The 22,782-nt window shown below is 39.6% G+C and overlaps 1 protein-coding gene across 5 annotated transcripts in view; it reads left to right on the top strand.

The window, feature by feature from the left end:
* Nucleotides 1–22,782, top strand: part of LOC146318082 (disco-interacting protein 2 homolog C) — a 257,932-nt gene that overhangs the window by 66,180 nt on the left and 168,970 nt on the right. Inside the window, exon 1 of one of the 5 annotated variants that reach the window (XM_084731549.1) lies at nt 20,314–20,729. The exons of the other annotated variants lie outside the window; for them this stretch is intronic. Coding sequence (XP_084587675.1) covers nt 20,654–20,729 — 76 coding nt within the window. The 5' untranslated portion in view covers nt 20,314–20,653. Of the gene's footprint in view, nt 1–20,313; nt 20,730–22,782 lie in introns of those variants that run through there. 5 annotated transcript variants of the gene reach the window in all.

The raw sequence follows: 22,782 nt of genomic DNA, 5'->3' as shown, positions 1-22,782 counted from the left end.
TCTTCTCGTCTTTTTTTTGCATCTCTCGGTGTTCCCTCCATACTTTACACCTCTGCCTTTCTTCTTCCTTTCCTTGTCATCCTACCATCCTTCCCCTCATCTATCCATCATATGTCCCTCCTCTTGTTCTCCATTTCCTTTCCTTATTGCTTTTTCTATTTCCTTTTTTCTTTCTGTTTTTACCATCTTACATCCTTTCCCACTTCTTTCTACTACTCAAGTTTTTTAATGCCTTGCTCAAACGTGAGTGTCAAGTTTAAGGACATACTGGCTGCAGTGGGAATTGAACCTGCAGTGTCTGACTTTGCAGTGTGTGAGCAGAGGTGAGTCAGATCGCATAGCTCTTCCTCCTCTCTGTGTGTGTGTGTGTGTGTGTGTGTGTGTGTGTGTGTGTGTGTTGACATTGCAGTTGCTGGTTGGGGACGCAGTCAGTCAAGGGGAAAGAATCTGTATACTGACTCTGACACACTCTCAGCTGCTCAACTTTACATAATCATTTTAACACACACACACACCTTGACTCCCACACCTTTGTGCGTGCGTGCGCGTGTGTGTGTGTGTGCCGACTGGAGCTTAAAGTAGAAGATTTTATGCCTTGCTCAGCGGCATGTGGGCAGTATTTGTTTGAAAGAGGAGGAGACGACGCTCCCGGAAAATCCAGTGATTCAAACTTTGTGGTTACAAGTTTGTCTCTGGTCCATTTGTAGTATATAGAAACACACACACACACACACACACACACACACACACACACACACACACACACACACACACACACACACACACACACACACACACAGAGGCTAAATGCTGTGTTATTAATAGAAGTGTCAGGGTGACACAGTAATCCCACATGGCGGAGGCATTCCTCCTCTCTGATATCAGCACACACACACTTCAACTCAGCACTTTACAGAGACAGAGGCTGTGTTTGTGTGTGTGTGTGTGTGTGTGTGTGTGTGTTTGAGAGTACTTAAGACACCTTAATTATTTCTGTTTAAACGAGTCTGATTGACTGGTTTATTAATTGGTTGACTAGTACTTTAACACTAAGGAAAAGTGTGTGTTTTTACCTGGTGTGAACTTGCCAGCACACCTTATCTCACCTGCTCCTGTGACCATAATTTAATGGTTTAAACACAGGGTTGAACAAAGCACCGACACCTATAGCTGCTGTTTGAAGTCTATGTGGTTTAGTGGTCTACAAGCTGAGTCTATTTGGGTCGGATTTGGGCTAATTAAACTCACCTTTCATTATTCTCATATTCTATTAGTTACCTATTAGGTAACTAATAGGTCTGATAGGTCTGGTCCCTCTGTGATAGAGGGACCAGACTTTTACTTCAGGGACCTTGGACACCCAAAATAACTTTCCCTGCATCGCTACTCTGTTGACAACCTGACTGACCAGTTGACTGCTTTAACAGGTTTACCATGAGGCTGGTTTACTGGCTGGCTGATCACACCGCATGTTCATGAATTAATCGGTAGGCCAAGCCAAGCTCTTCAGCTGGGACACCAAGCTGTGATTTCCAAAAGAACAGACACACACTCAGTGGATTCAGAGGACAGGACTCCTGACTGTTCTTGGGACTGACACAGTGCGTAGCTGCAGGGTTCTGGCGATACTCTGGACGCTGGCAGAGACTGAACCATGTGACTCAGCGACTCGTCAGAGCCGGCTCTCTGTTCAGCCCAGCAGCCTCAGGGAGCAACACATCTCACAGTCAAGATCTGAGTAACACACACTGGGTTTTAGTCCACAAAGAAAATATTCACCCTAAAAGACACAAACATTAAAGATGAACATTGAGTAAATTAAAAAAACAGGCTTGAAACAGGAGACAGCTGAGCAAGTCTGTTGGTTTTATACTTTTTTTTCTTTAATTACTATATTTGGTTTTATTCAGACCAAGTTACAATTGTTGATGTTTATAGAGACCCGATAACTCAGGTGGTCAGTGGAGAGCAGAGCATGTTTGTTATTTATTTTTTATTTTTTTGGCTGTTTTTTTTTTTTTTTTTTTTTTTTACAGTTGTGTTTTTTTAGTTTGTGTATTTGGTTTTATTTAGACCAAGTTATAATTGTTGTTGTTTGCATAAAGTTACAGTTTATTGTACCACTTCCCGTTTTTTCCCCACAGTGAAATTTTGCATTCACATTTCCAGAAACTTCATGCCGTATACCCGTATTATGAGCACTCCTGTGTTCACCATTATTCCAAACGGTTACAGATAAATAGCTGAATCACATCTCACCACACTGGAAGAGATCTCACCCTTCTGCATTTCACGCCTCATTTTCCAGGCAACTTCATTAGCTTTGTCTTTTCCTCCAAGTGACAGCGAACCAGTTTCATATTTCATTCCTGGCACCAGTTTAGTCGGACAGTTTTGCCAGACAAAGGTCTGGTTCAAAACATGGTGGATTGTGTTCAACATCCACCATCAGAACGAGAAATGACACACGGTTCACGCCTTCTGCTGACATGGTTGTCTTACTGCACCCGACCATGTGTGCACTGCAGAAAAGACCAGTTGTCTGTTGGCATGGTGAGACCGTGAGTCTTATTTGTGTGTGTGTGTCTGTGTTGGTGTGTATCTGGATGGGTTTCTGTGAAGCTGGATGGAGTAGAAAGCCATGGGCTACACACTGTGTGCTTTCTGCTGTTATTATTACTATAATGGCTTAAATATAAGACAGCATTTTCATCTGACATCTTGTAGTGGTCATATATCTGAAGGCTGGCTATTTACATCATCACAACAACAGATGTTCTTGTCGGAGTGAACAATTACTGGCTCTTGTGTTACAGTGAAAGCCTCTTATTTTTAAGAGTATTACGGGTTGTTTGTCGCTATAATGTGGCAAGGTTAGCAAGTTTCAGTCTGTTCATCTGCAGTGTGTTTATTGAAGTTTTGCCATATTTACATTATATCCAGATCATGTTCATGAGTAGCCAAGTCAGGGAAAAAAATGGTTAAAGTCAGCATCCTAGTTCTGAGTCTGAGAGTGCATTCATATTTAACATGTTTGGTTTAGTTAAAACAAACACTGGTGTGTTTTCCAGGTTAGGGGGATTTGTTTGGGCTGGTGTGAACACAGGTGGTCATGGTGCGGTGCCAGATGGACTCTGGAGCGGTTCATTTGTGGTGAAAACGTGATCCAACCTCAAACCAACCCAACTAACAGGTGAACTTAACAATTTGAGCCAAATGTTTTTTTTGTTTTAACATGTTGATGGTTAACATGTTGTTCTACAAGCCCAATATTAGCTCCCTCGTTCTGCTCAGTCATCTGAAGGCAACTGAAAAGTGTGCAGCAGTACAATAGTTTCTTCGCAGTGCATTCAGCGTTCTGATCGTGTAGTTTTGCCTGATACATTGCCCAGATCATTATCACAGGTTTGAGCCAATTCCAACTCTGCCGTTTGTGTATTTATTTATTTATTTTTTATTTTACTGTCATTTTGCCTGGAAAGTCAATTGAAATCCAATTCTCATTAACAATGAAGACGCCAAAAGGCAGCGGCAGGAGGCAAGTTGATACAAGACAATAAAACATAGACACGTCTAGAACAAGAAAACAATCTCATACGAAATTAAAACATCACAGTATATACAGTATATAACATCGGTCTTCCAGAGAAGCAAACTCAGAAGCTGGTGGAGTGATCAGAGATAATTGTTTGTAGAGAACTGTTAACAAATCAGAATGAGGGTGTGGAGTTTAGCTTCTTTTGCAATTTGTTCCAGTCACCATGAGCAGCAAAGTGAAATGATGAATGGCTGAAGGAGGTGCAGACTCTTGGGTTGTTAATTAAGTTGCTAGAACATCAATTGCGGTTGCTGTTGGAGATATTGTGAAGTGAGCGGAGATATGGGAGGTTTGTGCCAGTGATAGTTGCTTCATGTTACGATGCATGGACTAGTCCAGAACACATGACCTTTGTCCTGCATTTACTTTATTGCTTGCGCCACAGACAAATCTGACCAACCAGTGAACACTCTGCTGTGGTTTGCAGTGATGCATTTTGGTTGACTTGGATTTTCTCTGTAATCAAACCAAAGGAAAAAAGTTTCCAAACTGATCAACTGATGTGGACAGGAGCAAACAAACTATATGTGTGTAGCTGTGAAATATCAAAGTGGAAATGATAGTTCAATGGCTGTAAAGAATTAAAACTGAAACAAATCAATCCAGCGCACTAAAGAGTAAAAACAGCTAAATACATAACATTCCCAAAATTACATGCTTAGGCTTAATTCTATTTATTATAATGAGGATAGCCATCTTGAATTAATGTATAAACTCAGCTAAATCAGAATAACAGAACAGAAGTGACTAAAACCAGTTCAGTATTATTCTAATGGTTCATGTTACATGTTTTTCTAACATGTAGGAAATAAACTCAAGATTGTGTAGCACAGACACAGATTGTCATGCGTTAAAAAAAGCCTATAATATAAACGTCAAAGAAATCAAGTCTGTGGTCCCAAAACCATCTGCTTACACGAAGCGAGGCCTATCAAACATGTAACGGCTCAGTCCACAGGCTAAAGGGACGGTTAACTTAAACTACAAATTAAAACGTCAAGTGCGATCTTGTCATGCAAATAGCCTTTTATTTCCTACGTTTTCAAATATTCATCAAGATTTTTGCTTTCAATCAGATACAACCGAATGGAATTTCTTTTTGTGGCGTTTAAATGTTTGAAAAAAGTACGTGGAAAAAAAAAACCTCTTTTCAGACACCGTTTACCTGTTTCCATAAGTTTTTAAAGGGACTGTTTCTTTGGTAGAAAGCAGTTTTAATGAAAAAAGTTCTTCACAGTGAGGTGGTGATTCTTTAATATGTAGTTAGTCATGTTCACTCAGGGTTCTTTTCCCCAGTAAATGGAAAAATGTCTCTGCATCACCACAATCATATGTCAGGGCTTTCATAATCTGTCCCATGTGATGTCTCACATGAAATCTTTTGCTTTGACTTCTAAATACGCGCATCTCATGGAAGTCCCCTGATTCATAACGACAAGGTGATTTGTGTACACATTTATACATTTAACTAATGCACACAGTCTTACTTCTTGTGTTGCCTGGTTAAATAAGGGTTAAAAAAACAAATTACCAGAATGTAAATGGTTGAAAAATGTGCTGACACCAGAACATTGTTGGCCGTTTATGATAACCATGTAGAGCTGGTAGACCTCGAGGGATATTTCACTGCAGTCCTTGTGCACTTTGTTGATTTTTCTCCCCCCACAGGAAACATGCGTATCAGTGTATCATAATTAACTGAGCTCTAATTCCCTCTCTGGCGGCCTCCATGTGTGCTATATGGGTTATGCTGTGACCCAAAGCAGTGATAATTTATTTCAAATTCGTATTTTTAATTAATGCTGCCTCAGTTGGTGCTGTGATTGATGTGTTACAGCTCGTAGGGACGTTTAATGGCCACAAATCTCCATGGAGAGCAATTATTCAGCCGCTACTGGGCATCATCGTGTCAACAATGTCACAGAGACACGTCCTCGTGTGCTTTTATTTGATTTTTCACTGATTTTTCCTTTCTCTTACATAATCCCAACAGCACAAACAAAGTGGAACATTCCTGCTCTTTTTCAATGAAATCCGAGCGGATTGCACAGCAGCGCCGCAGGGCTATCTTTGGACAGATGCATTATTGTGCCAAGTGTACTTCAGTATTTAAGGAATGCTTCTTTTCTCCATTACAGAATTGCCATTTTTGGACTAGGGTCAGCTGGTTTGTAGCCTGTTGTGAGGCTTCTACCTCTAACAACACAAATCAGACTGAAATGGTACAGCTACTACTCTGGTATCTAAACTTCAGCCAGTATGATGCAAGAGGGCTCAGAGCTGTGTACATGCGCTCACAAACCTTCTCCAGTAAATATTTTTTTACATCAACTTTGAATCAGATGACTGTAATGTGATAGGGATCCTTTGTAGTGAGAAATCCACGTAAAATGATTATAACTCTGCAGCTTTTTGAAGCTATTTAATCTCTTGTTGCTCTGTTTTACGACAGTTTTACCACATAGTTCAGACTCACTGTACGATACCTCCTCAGCACCGTGGTTAGTGACTAGCTAAAAGGCACCACTCGAATGGGATTATAATGCTGCTCAGTGTCTGCTGGACGTGGACGTCGAAGCTGTTTGCTAACAAGTTAGCCATATAAACTACATTGCTGGAGGCAGGTGGTGACTGTGTGTGTATTAGCTTGTTTTGCTGTTTTTCCGACCCTTGTGGCCCAAAACCAATTAATACAACTTTAAAAAGAGAAACTCAATGCCCTGTTTCTGATATTTCTAAGCTCATGTCTTTCTAGCATTAATGCGTCTCTTTAGCTGTAAAGAAGTAGAAAGAAAATTTGATAGAGGATCCATATCAACCTGTTCCTACTATACATATTTACCAGTATGTCTTCAACAAGCTCTTTTTGGCCGATTTATCGCTCCAGCTCTGTTTCAAAGTTCTGTTCCCTCAGACTGATTGGCACTGGTTTCCAGTTCGCTCATGATGAGAGGCTCATTAATGATCGCCTCTTAGCTGAAAGCCAAATGATGAAGCCAGACCAAATCTGGAATCACTTAAAGCCTTGTTGAATTTACAGGGCATCAAACTTTCGCTCTATACCTTTGGAAAGTACGTAACTCCCAATATGGTCGTGCGATATGAAGATATACAGTATAACACAAAACAAAAGAAATGTTCCAACTGTGAACCATTTATATCACATTACAGTTGTTTAAAATGTTTCAAATCAATGAGCTGGATGGGGAATGCTGTTCTAGGGGATGTTTGGATCAATATAGTGAAGTATCTTGATTTGTCAGGCATTGAATTCACTAGATTATCAAAGAAACCTTATCCTTTGGTTATTTAATCTCTAAATAGTTTCTTATTTTATTATTTATTTTAAATAATGCTATATATTGCTATCAGGATATAAATTTAGATGATTTCCATTAATGTTTACAACCCTAACCCCACCAAAATAAGTCATTTCGACCTTTTTGGAGCAAATCTTTTGCCACAATTTCACGGCTGAAAGAAGCTATTGTATTAATTGGATTTCCATCACTGTGAATGACCATGGAGAAGAAAAGCCCTGACCAGGCGTTAATCTGGATTAGCATGGTTTAAGTGTGGTGGAGCCTCATTCACATAAAAACCTTTGAGGCCTCAGTGTCGACTCAGGTAATTATACTGGAAAGTGAAGAGGTTAGATTGTTATTTCACATCGTGACTGAATGAGTTCAGAGGCTTTGGGAGCTACTGAAAATGAGGAATTTGATATTTAGCCTCAATCCTCAGTGTCTAGATCTTGTTTTTCAAGGCGTATTCGTACTTTTGAATATTTTGAAGAACCTGTGATTTCTTCAACACCTGTCAAGTGAAAAGTTTGTAATTTCAGTCAGCCTTGTAACTGTCTGTTTCATTTATGCCTGGGGAGTCTGGACTATTGTCTGGGAGTAGTTTCCCTGAGTCTGGTGGAAATATTATTTGATGTGTTGCTGCAGAAGTTGAGTTTAATCCAAGTTGTACCACTGTGAACCCAGTGACATGCTCATTCCTGCACTCTCCTGTGCAAAACAGTTCATTTAAACCACCTGTCTTTATCTCGGTCTACTGCGATCAGAATCAAACTTACTTTAACCACAAAAAACACAACAAATTAAAGAGCTCACAGACAAATAGCCATAAAAAAGCTTTCATTCATGCACACCACGTAGTAAGATGTATTTTAACAATTCGAAATAAATCAAAAGCAGTCAGTGAAACATTATCTTTCAAGTGTTTCCTCAGTCCTGCACCAAACTCTGAAATGGTTTTAATGAATAAGTGGAACTTAGTAACTCCTCACCTAATGCAATTTTAATCTTTCATTTATCTGTCAAGGCTGTAAAGTTTTTTACTGTTGCACATAATCCTCGGAACTACAGATTTATGATCAAACCCTGTCTCCTAAAAATTATCTTTACTGACTACTAAATGTTTTTTTTTTGCCAAAAGCATTTAGGAGGAAACTTAATTTGCTGCCTGGATTCTGTTCAGCGGCACAGCTTTTTCTTTTGACCACTCAATACATCCTTTTTGAGACTTTCATTATAAGAAATGTGAACATCTTTTAGACTAGATCTGAAAACATCACCTCAAAGAAGGCAACTAGCCAATGAATCTACTTTCGTTGACTGACCTTTTCTGGTGGATAATCAGCACCAAATATACAAAATATACCCAACATCACAACATCATGAACCCTTGTATGAACTGATGCAGTCAGACTGTGGCTCAGGAGGTAAAGCAGGTCATCTACTGATCACAGGGTTGGCGGGTTGATCCCCACCTCCTCCTGTTCACGTACTAAAGTGTCCTTGGGCACCACACTAAATGCCGCAGTGCATTCATAATTGCCAGTCCCAAGACTGGATAAATGGGGAAGGTTGCGTCAGAGAGGGCTTTTGCCATAAAATGCCAATGCCAAATCAAATATGTGGATCATAAAATTAGATTTCCATGTGGGTGGTGTTTGGTTTGAGACAGATGATCTGTGGTGTGATTCTCTGTGGTCAACTCTACTTGGGGAGCAGCTGAAAGAAGAAATCTAATGTGGAAGTACTGAAACAAGTATTGTTCTTATGAAGGGTTAAAGTTCAGTTAGTGTTAAGACTGCCAGATGTGTGTTCATTTAACACTTGGGGCTCCTTAAAATAGGGCTGAACAATTAATCATAATATTATCGGAATTGTAATATGTCCAAGTGCAAAATCCAAATGACAGGAGCTGCAATTTTTTGATGAAGATAAAATGTGTCGCAACATACTGATGTAAATGTAGCGTTGTGCTTCAAGATGTCCCAACCTACAAACCATATTCTCCAGACAACAACCAATAAAAATAATAAATGTAACTGACATTAATTAAAGTTAAATATATTGTTATATAGTGTTTTCCCAGAAGTTATAGCAACTAGCTTGCAAAAGCTAGCAGGAAATACACCATTACCTTGAATTAATTACAGTTTTCTGTGTTTGACCATTATTGGAGACATTTTGGAGTACACAACTAAAAAAGATCAATGAGATAGAGCTGATTCAGCATCTCTCCAAATTTCTTATTTTCAAAAATATATTCCTAAAAAAAAATTTTAAAGGTGGCTTGTGGGACATATAAAAGGCAGATGCTGTTTCAAAGACCTGGAATCAGCTGGAGAAACTGTTTGCTTTACGCACTTTACTCAACCTGTATAGCTGGACTAAACTGAAGAAAGTGATGAAATACTGCTACAGTTTTGGACTATATGAAAATATAAACAAGTCTCAGAACTCCTTGGATATTGAAATTTGGTTGAATAGCAAGACGATGAGGCAACTGAAGCAATTCGCAGTCCTAATCACCACCATGTAAATGTATTTCACAGTCTAACTCTAGTATTTCAGTCTGGAGTCTGGTGACATGCTGGCGTACTGGTCACATAGCATTTTATGCATTGAAAGTTCCCCATTGCAGGATCAGTACAGTAGATTGAAGTACATTGTGTTAGATTGTACTTGTGCACATATGTTCTAGATGTTGTGACCATTCCTTTTTAAAATCATGATTTCTAATATGTCATATTGGTAATTGATTTTAGCTGTGTGTGCCACACCTGACGTTTTGCATACTAGTATGACCCATCATCATTATGCTATATATTTTTCCCACATCTTCCTGTTACATATAATACAACATAATATTATAAGGATAATACAATATGACTAAAAGTTGTTTCCGTGACCCAATTTCCTTGTGAGGAAATTCAAATTTCACAGGCCTGTCTGACTTTTGTACTTACGGCTACGTGGAAGCAGAGAAATAAAGCTATGAACCGAGCCGGTGTTTCTCTTTACAATAACAGAGCCAGGTGCAGCAGCCTCTGTTTGCCTTTCTCCTCTTTGAAGAGTCATATATGGCTTGTTGACTCAATGATGTCAGTCTTTTAGCCACTTGTAGGTTTTGAATGTAAGCGATTAATGTTTGTCCGGGCTCGTATATGAGAGGGAAGACAAATATCTACTTAAGTTGGGTGGATTTCTCAACTCTGTTTTCTTTAATTAGATGCAGTGGATGGAAATACTTTAGATCTTTAAGAGGATTTATTAACAGGACATTAGCCCAACCCATCGTTCAATAATTTTGTTGTATTTTTATGGAGTTATGGAGTCATTTATCCATGATTATCTGTATCATTTAGTTCTGCAGTAGAAACTTTTTTTTTTCCTCAGTTTTGCCGATATTCTGATATCTGATAGAGATTTATGATGCTATCTCCACCACACAGGGAGGATCTAGAGGCAGTTTAAGTGCTCACCATCACTTTCTCACATGCTGTATATCTAATCTTGCAATGAAACTCCTCTTTTGTTAATGTCATCACAAAAACTGCCAGCTGCACATCGTTCCCATCAGCAGGATTCTGCAGCACTTGCTTTCTCTTCTCTTTCAAGCTTTGCTGTTCAGCTTTTTTCCCTCCGGATCCTCTGTCTGCGTGTCTCTCTCTGTCTGTGATTGATGGCTGACAGAGAAGCCAGACGGAGACCGAACAGACTCGACTGCTCTGCTCGCTGCTATCGATTCTTTTTCACTTAGGCCATAATGAAGTATTGGTCAGCCTCGGTGAGTGTCAGCAGTGCTTAGCGAGGCAGCAGGTGAAAAGAGCCCCGAGACACTAGACTTAATTACAATTGCTCCGTGTGTATTCAGCGTCTCTGTGAGCGTGGTGTTAGTGTAGAGGTGGTGGATGGACAACAGGAAGCTGCATCCTGTGCACGTCCTCAGAAATTAAGGCTACACGTCCGCAAGATGCAATATACTCATGAAAGGTAGGGGCAGTGCTGGGGCAGTATGAGGATGTGACAGAGCTTGGTAACTGATACCTGTTGCTTACTCTGCGTTGTGTTAAATTCATTAATTCAGCTGCCTAATTTCACCGAGCAAATCATCAAACGTTGTGACATTCTTAAATACTGGTGCTACGTCTCTGTCACGTTCTCACATTGTCATAATGAGTGAAATAGCCTATATTTGCCAGTGTTACGATCTGTTTTATTTAGGGGGATTAGATCTATGATGCCGCTGTTGCTTTTTCTGCCCTGATGTAAGAATTAATGAATTAGTAACCTCTGTGAGTGTTGCAGTGTCAATTGTTTACGTCATGCCGTCTCCGCTGTGCCCTCTAGTGGTGTCCTCCAGTAACACATGTGGTACATAGGCAAGTGTCTTTTTTTACATGGCAAGTATGTCTCTGACCTTTAAAGTCCTGCATTCAAAATGTTATTTAAGTAAAAGTGTGGACGGATTTTTTCACAAATATACAGAAGTGTCAAAAGTAAAAGTCCTCATTATTCTGCAGAAACAAAATAGTGATGATTTCATTTCATTTCTCAGACTTTCCTCCTCATGTTGATGATGGCTCAGAGCTGAAACATTTACTCGACCTGCTGGCTGATTGGCTTAAGGCAACTATAAGTGGAGAATCTGTAAGTGGGACTTAGATTTAGAAATCGCTTCAGTAGAGGTTCAGCCACAGCAACCTGCCAGTAATTAGCTAATTGTGCAAACGTCAACATTTCAGTATGGACCACTTAGTAGATGCATCGCACCATAACGAGAAAAAAATGGTTGTTCAGAGGTGTTTGTTTCTTTGCTCAGCTTTTAAGCGTCCACACTCCGAGCTGAAATGTGTTTTGTTTTTTCGCCCACTTTACTATTTATTAGTGAGTGCCGGTGTTTTGTTGCTTTCGATTCTCACTTTAATGGTGGACTTAATACATAAGATATGAAGCTGTGTGTGCTGCTACTTTTTATGTTAAATAAGATGCGACACTGACTCACTAAAAGCTGGACCTTCCACTCTACAGGTGTATTTATAATACAATCAGTTACAACCCACTGACTTGACTACTACCATGATTTATGTGTCCTGTTAAACACACATGCAAACAAGTGTTTTATAACTCAGCTTTGCAGTTAATTTAGATCCCATTGGAGAGAAGCAAATTAATCTGCATTTATTCAGTCTTGTGAATCAATTAAACATGAAAACTTCCAAAGAGGGGTTCATATTTTCATAGTCACGGTATCTTATTTTGTAGCAGTTTGTTGAAAAAAACATGGTGGCGGTTGATGAAGGTTGTCCTCACAGCTGCCAGTGTATCCTTGAGCAAAGAAATAAAACACCTCTCTACCTGCACAGCCATCCTAAGGTGTTATGGAAGAATGTATCTGCTAAATGTCGCAGATGGAAATGTTGACGTTTGCAAAATTAGCTTATTACTAGCAGGTTGTGTTGGATTAATTTCTACTCAACAGATATGTAAATCTTTAAGTCGCCTTTAAGACATCAACACACACACACACACACAGTCTCATTCTCCAGTTACAGTTGCCTTTAGCCAATCAGATAGCAGATAGTGTACATGTTGGGATACATATCAGAAATGTCCCCAAGGCACGGACACACATTGGAAACATATGCTTGTGGAAAAATTCTTGCATTATTTATCGTGTGCTGTCAACAACATGCGCCTCCTAACTGTCGCCTGATCCACAGAGAACCATGTGTTAACTCCCCTCCTGTCTATATGTTGGTGTTACGTGTGTGTCCTTGAGGCACCCGCCCATTTTTATCTGATAGGAGCTAAACATTTTGGGGATAAATATCTACTTGTGTTTGTTCTGAATGACCACAGAGAGACTTATACTTATAGACTTCCAGACTTAAAGAGACTTAAAGAGACTTGTAGAGACTTATAGAATACATGCAGAGAGACAGAGATTCTTGCCTGTTTGATATGAAAACTCATGAAACTTGCCACAGATGCAGTAGATAATTTGTCACAGTCGACGTCAAGTTTGCATTCATTTTGTAAGTGCAGAATGATTTGAATGACCTTCTAACCTTCTTGTGACATTGATGGATCATGCAACGCAGGTGAACTTCCTTTACAGTCAGTATGGAAATTGATGGAGGATAATGGCAGTCTGATATGTTCGTTATATACGTTCAAAAAAGCTTGAAATGCAACAGATAAATGTACAAAATGTTTAGATATGGAGGATTGTGTATTTTCTATTTCCTCTTCCCTCCTTATATTCACCTGTCCGTCCCAGCAGGACCTTGTTAGTCAGTCTGGATGGAGACAGACACACACAGTGGATGCAGGAAGGGATTGCAGATTGTGACACTGTCGGGTCTGCTGGCACGTCCACACCTTTGCATGCCAAGAGATGGGTATGTGTATGTGTCTGCTTGTGTCTGTGTGTGTGTGTGTGTGTGTGTGATATTCTTCATTGCATCAGCTGAACATGTTGCTGTGCAAATATTGGTCTGATTACAAATCAGTGACAAAACAGTGGTTTTCTTCATGATATACAGCCATTACTGTATGCCCACTACAAAATGAAATAGTTGTAGTCTTTTTGTTTAATGCAACTAAAGATTATTCAGATTTTTTTCATTTGTTATGTCAGTTAGTTTCATGATTAGTTGCTAATTAATTAATGAATGGCTCGGTCCATGAAAAGTCAGAAAAAGTTTCTCAAGACCCAAGGTGGCATTTTAAATGTTTTGTCCAACAGCAGTCCAAAACCCAAAGTTATTTGATTTAAAATGATATGAAACAGTGGACAGGGCCGGCAGCAAAATGTATGTTGTCTGTATGTTCATAAGTCATCTAATGGGAAAACACTAAGTATTTCTGTCTTCAAACCAACCAAACTCCTTTGTCAAAACAGGAAATTTTACTGCATAGAACAAGAGAGATGGTGGTCTATATATTAGATCTATATAATTGTGGTTTCCTGTCAGAAAAGGGTGCCTAAACTGATATTGAATGTTTTTTTTTTCAAATAATCTGAACTATCCCTTCAAATAATTCAAATAATCTTCAAATAATCTATTATCAAAATAATTGGAAATTCATTTTCTGTTGATCAGCTAATGGAGTCTGTGATTTAGCTCCAACTGTTTCTGCATCTTGTTCTATTTGGTGTTTAAGAAACACAAAAATGACATAGATTAACAGTGACAAGATACTAAAATTTGTATTTTTTATTAGTTCAAGTCAGCACTATTTAGAAAAACTGAAGTGAAGGTATAGAGAAGGAGCTGACAGGAAAGAGGGAACAACTATCTTAAGATAAATTGTCTAAAGTCTATGTGAGTTTGATCAAACTTAAGATAATTAAATGCAACTTGGAATAGGGAAGGGCCGAAATATTTCACAACTGACAAAAAGAAAGCAACTGTTGGCTCATCAGAAAAAGTCTGGGTTACTGCTGGGAGCATTTTGTGGTATTTTTCCTGTACTCGACAGTCAAGACAGTCAGGAAACGTGGAGAGACATCATGCAACAAAGGTCCCTGGCTGAACTAGTGACTGTGATTACGTGGCGTGCATCTCAGACCACAAAGCCACAAGGACACCGCAAGGACTTTTGTCATTCATTTAGATCACAGAGACAGCACATTAACTTGTTTGAGACTGCTGAGGATAAATTTAGGATGTCAAACACTAAATCTAAGCATTTGCGGTCTGGAAAACTGAAGGGATCGGGTGATTTGGTTCAGTGTTTCTAGACGTCTTCTCATGGGGTTTCTGACTGTACAGTATGTGCTATGAGCTGTCACTGTAACCTGTCTTTAGCTTTTCTCTAAGACATTTTGACAGAATGTGTCTGTTGTAAGGATCGAACCAGTTGCTCTCTGGCAGGACGCCATGCAGTACTCCATTCCCCCTTAAATCCAGGGAAACACTGACTGTTGGTTTGCCTGAAGGAGATTTAGCTCTGAGCACGCTGCCCATAAATGGACACAGTACACACTGAAAGGAGAGGACAGAAAGGGGGAACAGATAAGAAGAAAAAAGTAGAAAGGGGTGTATAAAGAGTACAACAGGAGGGGGAACAAGGTTAAGAAAATGTGAGAAATGTGAAGAGAAAGAATAAAAGGGAGGGAACTCAAACAGGGAGAGTTTGAGAAGGACGAAAATAGGAGAGGAAGGAGTGCCAAAGGAAATGAAAGAGAAGACGAGAGCGAGTAAGGGGGAAAAGTGATCCGTAAGCCAATCCAAACACAGGAAACGCCAAAAAAGAAAAAAGAGGAAAGAAACATCTTTTAACAGAAACAGAGATTCCCTCCTGACTCTTCGGCAAACACTGCCAACCTGCAAACACTATCCTGAAGTGAACTGAGGTTAGGTTTGTTGCACCTGTTTGAGATTAGTGACCCCAGCAGACTCCCATTTGTCTGATATCAGACTGAACTGTCAACTCCATTGCATCATGACTCGACTCTAACCTATTTCCATGAGTGAAGTGGACTCGATTTTTCCCAACCAATCGCTAGAGACCGACATATCCGCCTGAATCTAACGTGAGCTTAACAATAACGTTAGTCCAACTCAACGCTTACTGGATCAGTTACTTTTTCAACTAACACTTGAATTGGTCTATATAAAACAAAAATTACCCTCTTTATCTGCAATTTATTTTTCTCCCCAAAAAGCAAAGTCATGACCCTTCAGTGCCCACTAGTAATTATTGCTTTGCTTGGTTTGGGTCATTTTGGTTGGGTAGATTTAGGCATGAGGAGTGACATCGGTTAGGGTTAGGGTAGGGCAGGTCATACCTTCATCATCCTGGGAAAAAATATTGTGTACAATTGTTAGGGAGATTATCTGTAGAGAACAAAACATTTTTTTTGTACCAGGCTGTGAACGTGTTTATTTCTGTTGTAAGATTTAGGGTCAATGGGGATTGACGTATTTGGGGAGCTAGCATCAAGCAGCCATTTGAGGAACTGCAGTTTTTGGCACTTCGATGTTGGCTTCATTTTTCAGCTGCTCGTAGTAGATAAATCAGTCAGCTTGGTGGACTCAAAGGTCTGGACCCAAGCAGACCTTCACCTTTATAATAGGTCCAATCAGACAGGATAATGACTAGATGAGAAACATCTACAGTACAGTATAAGTCAGATTCTTGAATCATAATTGGGCTGCACCGCTTTTAGTTATATGTCACAGCCTATTTAGCAGGCATTTGATACAAGAGTCCTGCAATAAATTGTGCCTTCATGTTCAGTTTTTGTTTAAACTGTTTTTAAGGGTGTTGATGCAACTTTATGATCATGTCAGAGGCTGTAGTTTGTGCTGGTTTTCAGCTGCAATGCATTAAATTGAGAAGTGTTTCAAATATTTAGTCTACCCTTATTGATTTAAGCACTGCATAAACAAAACGCTGCCTCCAGCATTCATTTTAGAGAGTTTCAGAGAATCAAACCGCCTTCCTTCATTTGATGGTGGAAACTATTTTTGTCCTCTTTGGACTACCTTGAAATCTTTATGATGATATCTTAATCATAACTGATGTCTATGTTTCTATACCAGCATCAAGGCTGTAACTCCAGTTTCAGCTTGCAAGAATGGCATTTAGTGCTTTTATGTGCATTGCTAATAACATTTCTAACACTGATTCACATAACTTCATGTGCACAGTGTACATGAGCTTAATTGCTCAGTAAATGTGAAACGCCAAGCTCATGTCGGCTGAGATTTTCAAGTGATAGTATGGATTTTTTGAAGTGGGGTTGTGTGAGGTCCTTATGCATAGTCAGTGTATTAGCTACAGCAGATGCCAGTCGGTACACCCCAGGTTTGGAGAAGATGAGCAGAGCACAGCACAGACGCTAAGCTTGAGGACAAGTCATGAAAAGGTACTTTAGCTACTGAAAGAAATTAATATAAGTTGATATATACGCTATATTTAGAATATTTTCATTGCTTTACTTTACAGCCTTTTCTGATGGGAAACCATCGTTGTATATTGTTCTCTCCAAATCAACCAAACTCCATTGAAAAAATCAGTAATTTTACCTCACAGAGCACAGGAGCTGCTTTTCCCACTGCCTCAATCTGTTAGTTTTGTCCTTGTGTAGTTTGTGTTATTGTGAGACTTCAGTGGATCAGAACTAACTTTTTAAAACACCTAAGTCACACAATAGCACAAACTACACAAACACAAAACTAACAGCAGTTAACAGCAATAAACAGAAGAATTATAGATTTCACCCATGTAGCTTGGTTGGTTTTGGGAGAGCAATATTTGATTTATGCAATGGTGGTTTGATAGAAAAGTAAAGGAGAGAAAATATTCTAAATATAGAGTACACTTAAACTTATACTGATTTTTTTAGGTTTCTAAAATACATTTTGCTGCTGACCCTGCCCACAGCAGGTACTCCTCTCTGATTTTGGAAACAGGTGTTGTATAGGTAATGCATTATTAATTAGTATCAGCTCCACTTTAAATAACCTGAACTATCCCTTTAATGGTAAAGTTTCATTGGACCTTTTAAACAACTGAACTGGGTTATCCAGTCAGGAGGAACAATGTCCTAGAAAGCAGTGAGGATGAAGTATGTGTGTGTGTGTTACAGTTGTGTCTGTCTCTGTGAGTGAATATTATATGTGCATATATTATATTTAATGTGGTCTGTGGGTCAGTCTGTGTGTTCATAAATGACTGCACAGGCTGCATCTTGCTGTATTTTTATGCAACGGGACACATATTCCTGCTTAGGGACATTTTCTGCTCTAGGTGTATGTATGCACATGTCAGCCTGTGTGTGTGTGTGTGTGTGTGTCCGTCCAGAAGGGCCCTGTCACCCTGAGTGTAGTGCGAGGTGAAGTGACAGATTTGGATCAGCGGGGAGAGTGGCCACTGCAACTGTGCCACAGTTAAATAATGCAGCAGATCTAATTCACACACCTGAATTATAGAGAGATGGAGCCGCAGTGTTTCTAGGGAGCGTTTTTCTTGTGACACTGTCTGTGTCTGTCTGAGGACTTCATGCCAGACACCCAGCGGAGACAGCAGACAGTCTGGAGGTCAGTCAGGGAGAGACGACGAGCTGACAGACAGATCTTCCACAACGTTCTGCTCACTCTGGAGGTAAACGGATGGAATCATTACATCAATATATCGACAGCATGTTAACTTTAAGATTTTTGTTTATTTACTGTGAACAGTGATGTTGATGTTGTTGTTTTATTGCTCAAAACAAGTCAGAGGCTGCCGTTTTTGCAATTGAACAGTAAGTAGACAAAATGAATCTGTTAATCGTTTTAGGGAAAACCATGATCATTTCTCGATCCCAGTCTCAGATGTTGTTTCTCTTTGTCATACATGATTTTAAACTGAATATCTTTGTGGTTTTGGCTTGTTGGTGAAATCAAATGAGACATTTGAGATGTCAGTTTGTGTTGTGGAAGTTATTATATTCATTTGTCCACTATTTCCTGCTATTTTATAGACAAAATTGATTTATATTGAAATAATCAACAGATTAGAAAAATGATACATTTATTTTTCTTATTCTTTATAAGTCATTAATTAAGCAAGGCTTCAAGGTTGTGACGAGTTCCTTTAGCTGGTATATCATAATAATGATGTAGTTATAAATGACAACAATTGATCGATAAAAACATGTAGTTGAATGTAAGTAATTATTTATTAAGTATTTTTAATCAATCAAGCTCAGTTAGTCAAAAAGTGGTCATACAAAGGGATTTTCACAACTTCGCAACCGAAATCTTGCTAATAACTGATCATTATTTACTGATGTATAACTGATAATAAAGCTCTAGTTGTGTTTTAAAAACTCATTATGAATGGTGACTTATTAGAGAGCGAACCTGTGTGAACTGTGTTGATGACAGATTATTGAAGACCAATGAAAAATCAGATCTGACATTGGGTCAGAGGGGTTGTGGGAAATGCTGTTGTGAGAGCAGTAATATTACTAGTAATTTGAGATAAATGCCAAACATATTGAACATTAATGTTTATGAATGCTTCTCTTAGCTCTTTTAAAGGTATTGTCCTCGCATTTTTATAGGTAAATAATTTTCTTTCATTTTGTCTTCATGAATTTGTTCATGTCAGTGCGTAGTAAGAATGAACAAAATAGTTTTAACTCAGTGCGTGCACCAAAAACCAATATTTAGGAATGGAGTGACACCTGTTGTGTGTGTTTATCTGTTTATCATGTAATTTGAAGGGAATGCTCCTCCACAGTAATAATGGCTGTTATTTAGTCTGCAGGAGGCTGGACAGGAAACACGCAGCACCACCAGCCTCGCACACTTTCAGCTGTCCTTTCCTCCCTTCACACATCCACAAACTGACAGTCGCAGATAAGAACTCTTAAAGGTCTTGTGTGAGCGTCCTGGTGTGTGTGTGTGTGTGTGTGTGTGTGTGTGGTGCAGGCTGACTTATTTCAGCTGACACCTGATCGGAGTGAAGTGTGGACTTCCTCAGCTGCAGTTCTGACTTGTGAGGTCATGTTCAGTGTCACACTATTTTACTTTCATAGACTTTAATGTCATTGAAGGAGCGTTCAGATTTAGCAAATTTTTTTGATTCACTGCCACTGAAAATCACATGAAGGGGGAAATAAATAAAAGATAGGACCTTATGCTGAAGACATAATTGGTTCATAAAACAGGAGGAAAGTTTTTCTGAACTATAATTTATTTAGTTTTCTGCAATTACATTGCTTTACATAAACACCACACCTTCATGTAGTATTAAAGGATTCTTGAATATGTCAGTAGCCCCCACCCTCTCTGCATCCCCCACCACCCCCAACCCCCACCCCTACCCCTACCCCTAAGCACCTGCACCTGGCTTCTCCTCTGTTTTGCTAGCTTATCACAGTAACTAGCTACATCCGACTTCTCCTGTGGGATGGGCCTCGCCTCTAATGATATGTATAGTGTCACTTCCTCGATTAACAGGATCGAACATGGTTTTTACTGCTCATTTTGCTCCTGATATGTCTTATAACACATTAGGGATCCTTTCCATAATGCTGTCAGACTCCTAAAATAACAATCTGAGCTTGTTAGTGGCGAAAACAAGCACTTTTAGTGGGCATCCTTTGCCCAGAGGGATTACAGCATCTCAGTTTTATTTCTCCCTCAATACTGGACCGGTTTCAGAAATTGTTGTCCCCATTAGTCATTGAGACACAAAAAAACATGGAAAAAGGGATCAGGTTGAAAAATACACAAGTTACCCTTCAATTTGACAAGATGACGATATTTTTAGGTCAAAAGGTTTGATTTTAAAACATGCCTGAAATCCTGCATGTTCGTGTTTGAATTGTGCATCTATGACTGTCACAGAAAATAAGGAGTGCTCCAATTACAGTGCTACAGTTTCTTGTTTGTGTGGTTTGGCTGGGCGTGGACACTGTCTGTCAGATATTGAGGCCAGACGGAGGAGCCGAGAAAAGGGAATGCTCTGGAGATCAAATAAAGGATGAAAGAGACGGCAGCGTAAAGGTGGAGACACGGAAGACAGAGGAGGAAACACACAGTGGGTCATCCTGTCAGAGAGGGAGGTAGACAGAGACAGAGTGGTGAGAGGTCCCTGGTGTGGAGATGAACCCGTTTCCACAGCAAGGAGGAGGGGAAGGGTCTGTCGACGGGATTTGTTCCAGTGTGTGTTTTTGCTGTTTTAGACGGCATGAAAGATTCATGGAGATGAAAAGGCGGGCTGGTCGTCTGGGTAGGACGCTCTGATGGAGACGCTGGTGGTGCAGGAAGGAGCTGAAGTCCACATCTACAGACTGACAGACATACAGCTCGTTCAGGAAGGTACGGTGAAGAGTGAATGATGTATGTTGGGTTGGTTTTACAAGTTGTTCTTTGATGTGTTCTGTTACATGTTGCTGCTGCAGAGGTTTAGTTTCCCTGTGGAGGTTTTTTAACCTTAATTTACAGTAATGATGTGTCTTCTGGTAATATCACATGATTGAAACGACCAGTGGTGGAAAAAGTATTCAGACCTTTAAGTTACCCTGTGGCATTTTTGACCACTAATGGCGCTACAAAGCAATGTTGTAATGAGCGGTTTTGTTTTTATCCCGTGCTCTTATAGCAAATATGAGGACTCATACGCACACGAGCATGGTCTATGTACATCCCTGTCGACGACTTCATACTTTCCCACTTACCAAACCTACCAAAACTAGAGCTAAACAATTAAAGTTGAGTGGAGTTTCCCCAAGAGTCTTGTTGTAGCTGAGGCTGACTGACTACTGACCGATCAATAGGACCCATGTGCACCAGGTGTATATATTGTACATCATCTCAGTTATTGAACTACAGAGAAATGCTGTTATGTCTCTTTTTTTTCCCAGATTTGGTTTGGTTTTGTGAGGATCTGCGGCTCCTAAAACCCAGAGCAGACATTTTGAGTTCTACCTTTTTGTCATTGTGAAGTGGATTGAACTGTTTTGGGGATGAGACAGAAATAAAACAGATTCTTTAATGATTGGATTGAACTGCTTTCTGGTGACATATTTTATTCTTATTTGTTATTGTTTTGTGTGCTCTGATGGAGCTATTTTTTTTCTAGTTTCTACTTATTATTTGTCAGACGTGAGTTTGACTGGCACCCCTCGTCATTAAAAGTGTCATCTCCGATGTAAACAATCCATCCATATATCAGATTTCTATAACTGCTTATCCTTTTGAGGGTTGGAGATGTAAATAATGCTGGTCCCAACATATTCAAAAATAGCTTTGAACATTTGTTTCATTTAAGTGTTTTTTGACACCTGAAGAAGTGTGAAGTATACATTATTTCTCTAGTAAAAAGCAATCATTTAAGCATACATTTCTACTGTATGACAATGTTTTCGTACCTCTCATATCACTTTATCTCAGTATAACGGTAAGATGAAGGTAAAATCGCCCAGTGATTTAGCTGTAGATCTGTGGCATCTTGGTTCTGTCAGCACTGTGAATAAAGAGCGGTGAATTGCCAGAGATGGCAGCAAAGTTTTGTTACACTTTTGGGCTTCAGTCGCAAAACTTCAATCTGTTGCTTGACGTAGGAAGTTTTTAAACTCTATTTAAGCAACTCATGAGGAGCTACAGGCCTGTTGGAGAGCATGCTCCTGTCACAGGAAAGATTTGGGAAATAAATACTGACATATATATTGAGAATGTACTGAGTCCTGATAAAGACATGTTGGGGGTTGAAACGTTAGCCAGTCGATAAAACTTTGTCACCTTCGTGCTCCAGTATATTTGGGCTTATTTTCCATTTCTTTCCTGTGCCTTCGATGTGTTGCCCGTTCTTACATCAACAGTGAAACGACTGCAGAACCAACATTTGTGAGTGTGTCGAGACAGTTTGCTCATTCAGAGCTGTAGTTTGTGAAAACAGGCACAGCTGTTCCTCGAGGTGGACGACAGAGTAGGATTTGCGCCGGTGTTTTACAGTAGTAAGCAGAGCGCTGCATTATCTGCATACCAGAAGTTCCTCTGTCAGTCTGTCACCACATTCCCCTCAGAGGGACCACCTGCTGAGGGGAAACCACGCTGAGGGAACACAACTGACTCCTCCGCCTTCGGTTTTATCCATCTATCTGTCACCGGAGCAGTTCGTGTTGTTGTTGCTGTTATGATCAACATTAGTTCAACATGACAACGACTGCAGAGAGACCAAAAGGTTGTTATCTGTCCATCTAAACTCTCTGAACTGCAGGTTTAGTTTTTATTGTAGGGTTTATTCTTTGTTTATTCTTTGTTATTCTGTTACTTTTCACATCCCAGGAAGGCTTTTAGATTCCTAAGACTGGGATTGACACTAGAATTTATTATTTACATATTGTTTATTTGATAGGGACTGCTGCAGTAT

Source organism: Lutjanus erythropterus, chromosome 12 (genome assembly GCF_056507025.1).
Source record: "Lutjanus erythropterus isolate fLutEry1 chromosome 12, fLutEry1.hap2, whole genome shotgun sequence".
Taxonomy (NCBI): domain Eukaryota; kingdom Metazoa; phylum Chordata; class Actinopteri; order Lutjaniformes; family Lutjanidae; genus Lutjanus; species Lutjanus erythropterus.
This window is presented reverse-complemented; position numbering and strand designations above follow the sequence as displayed.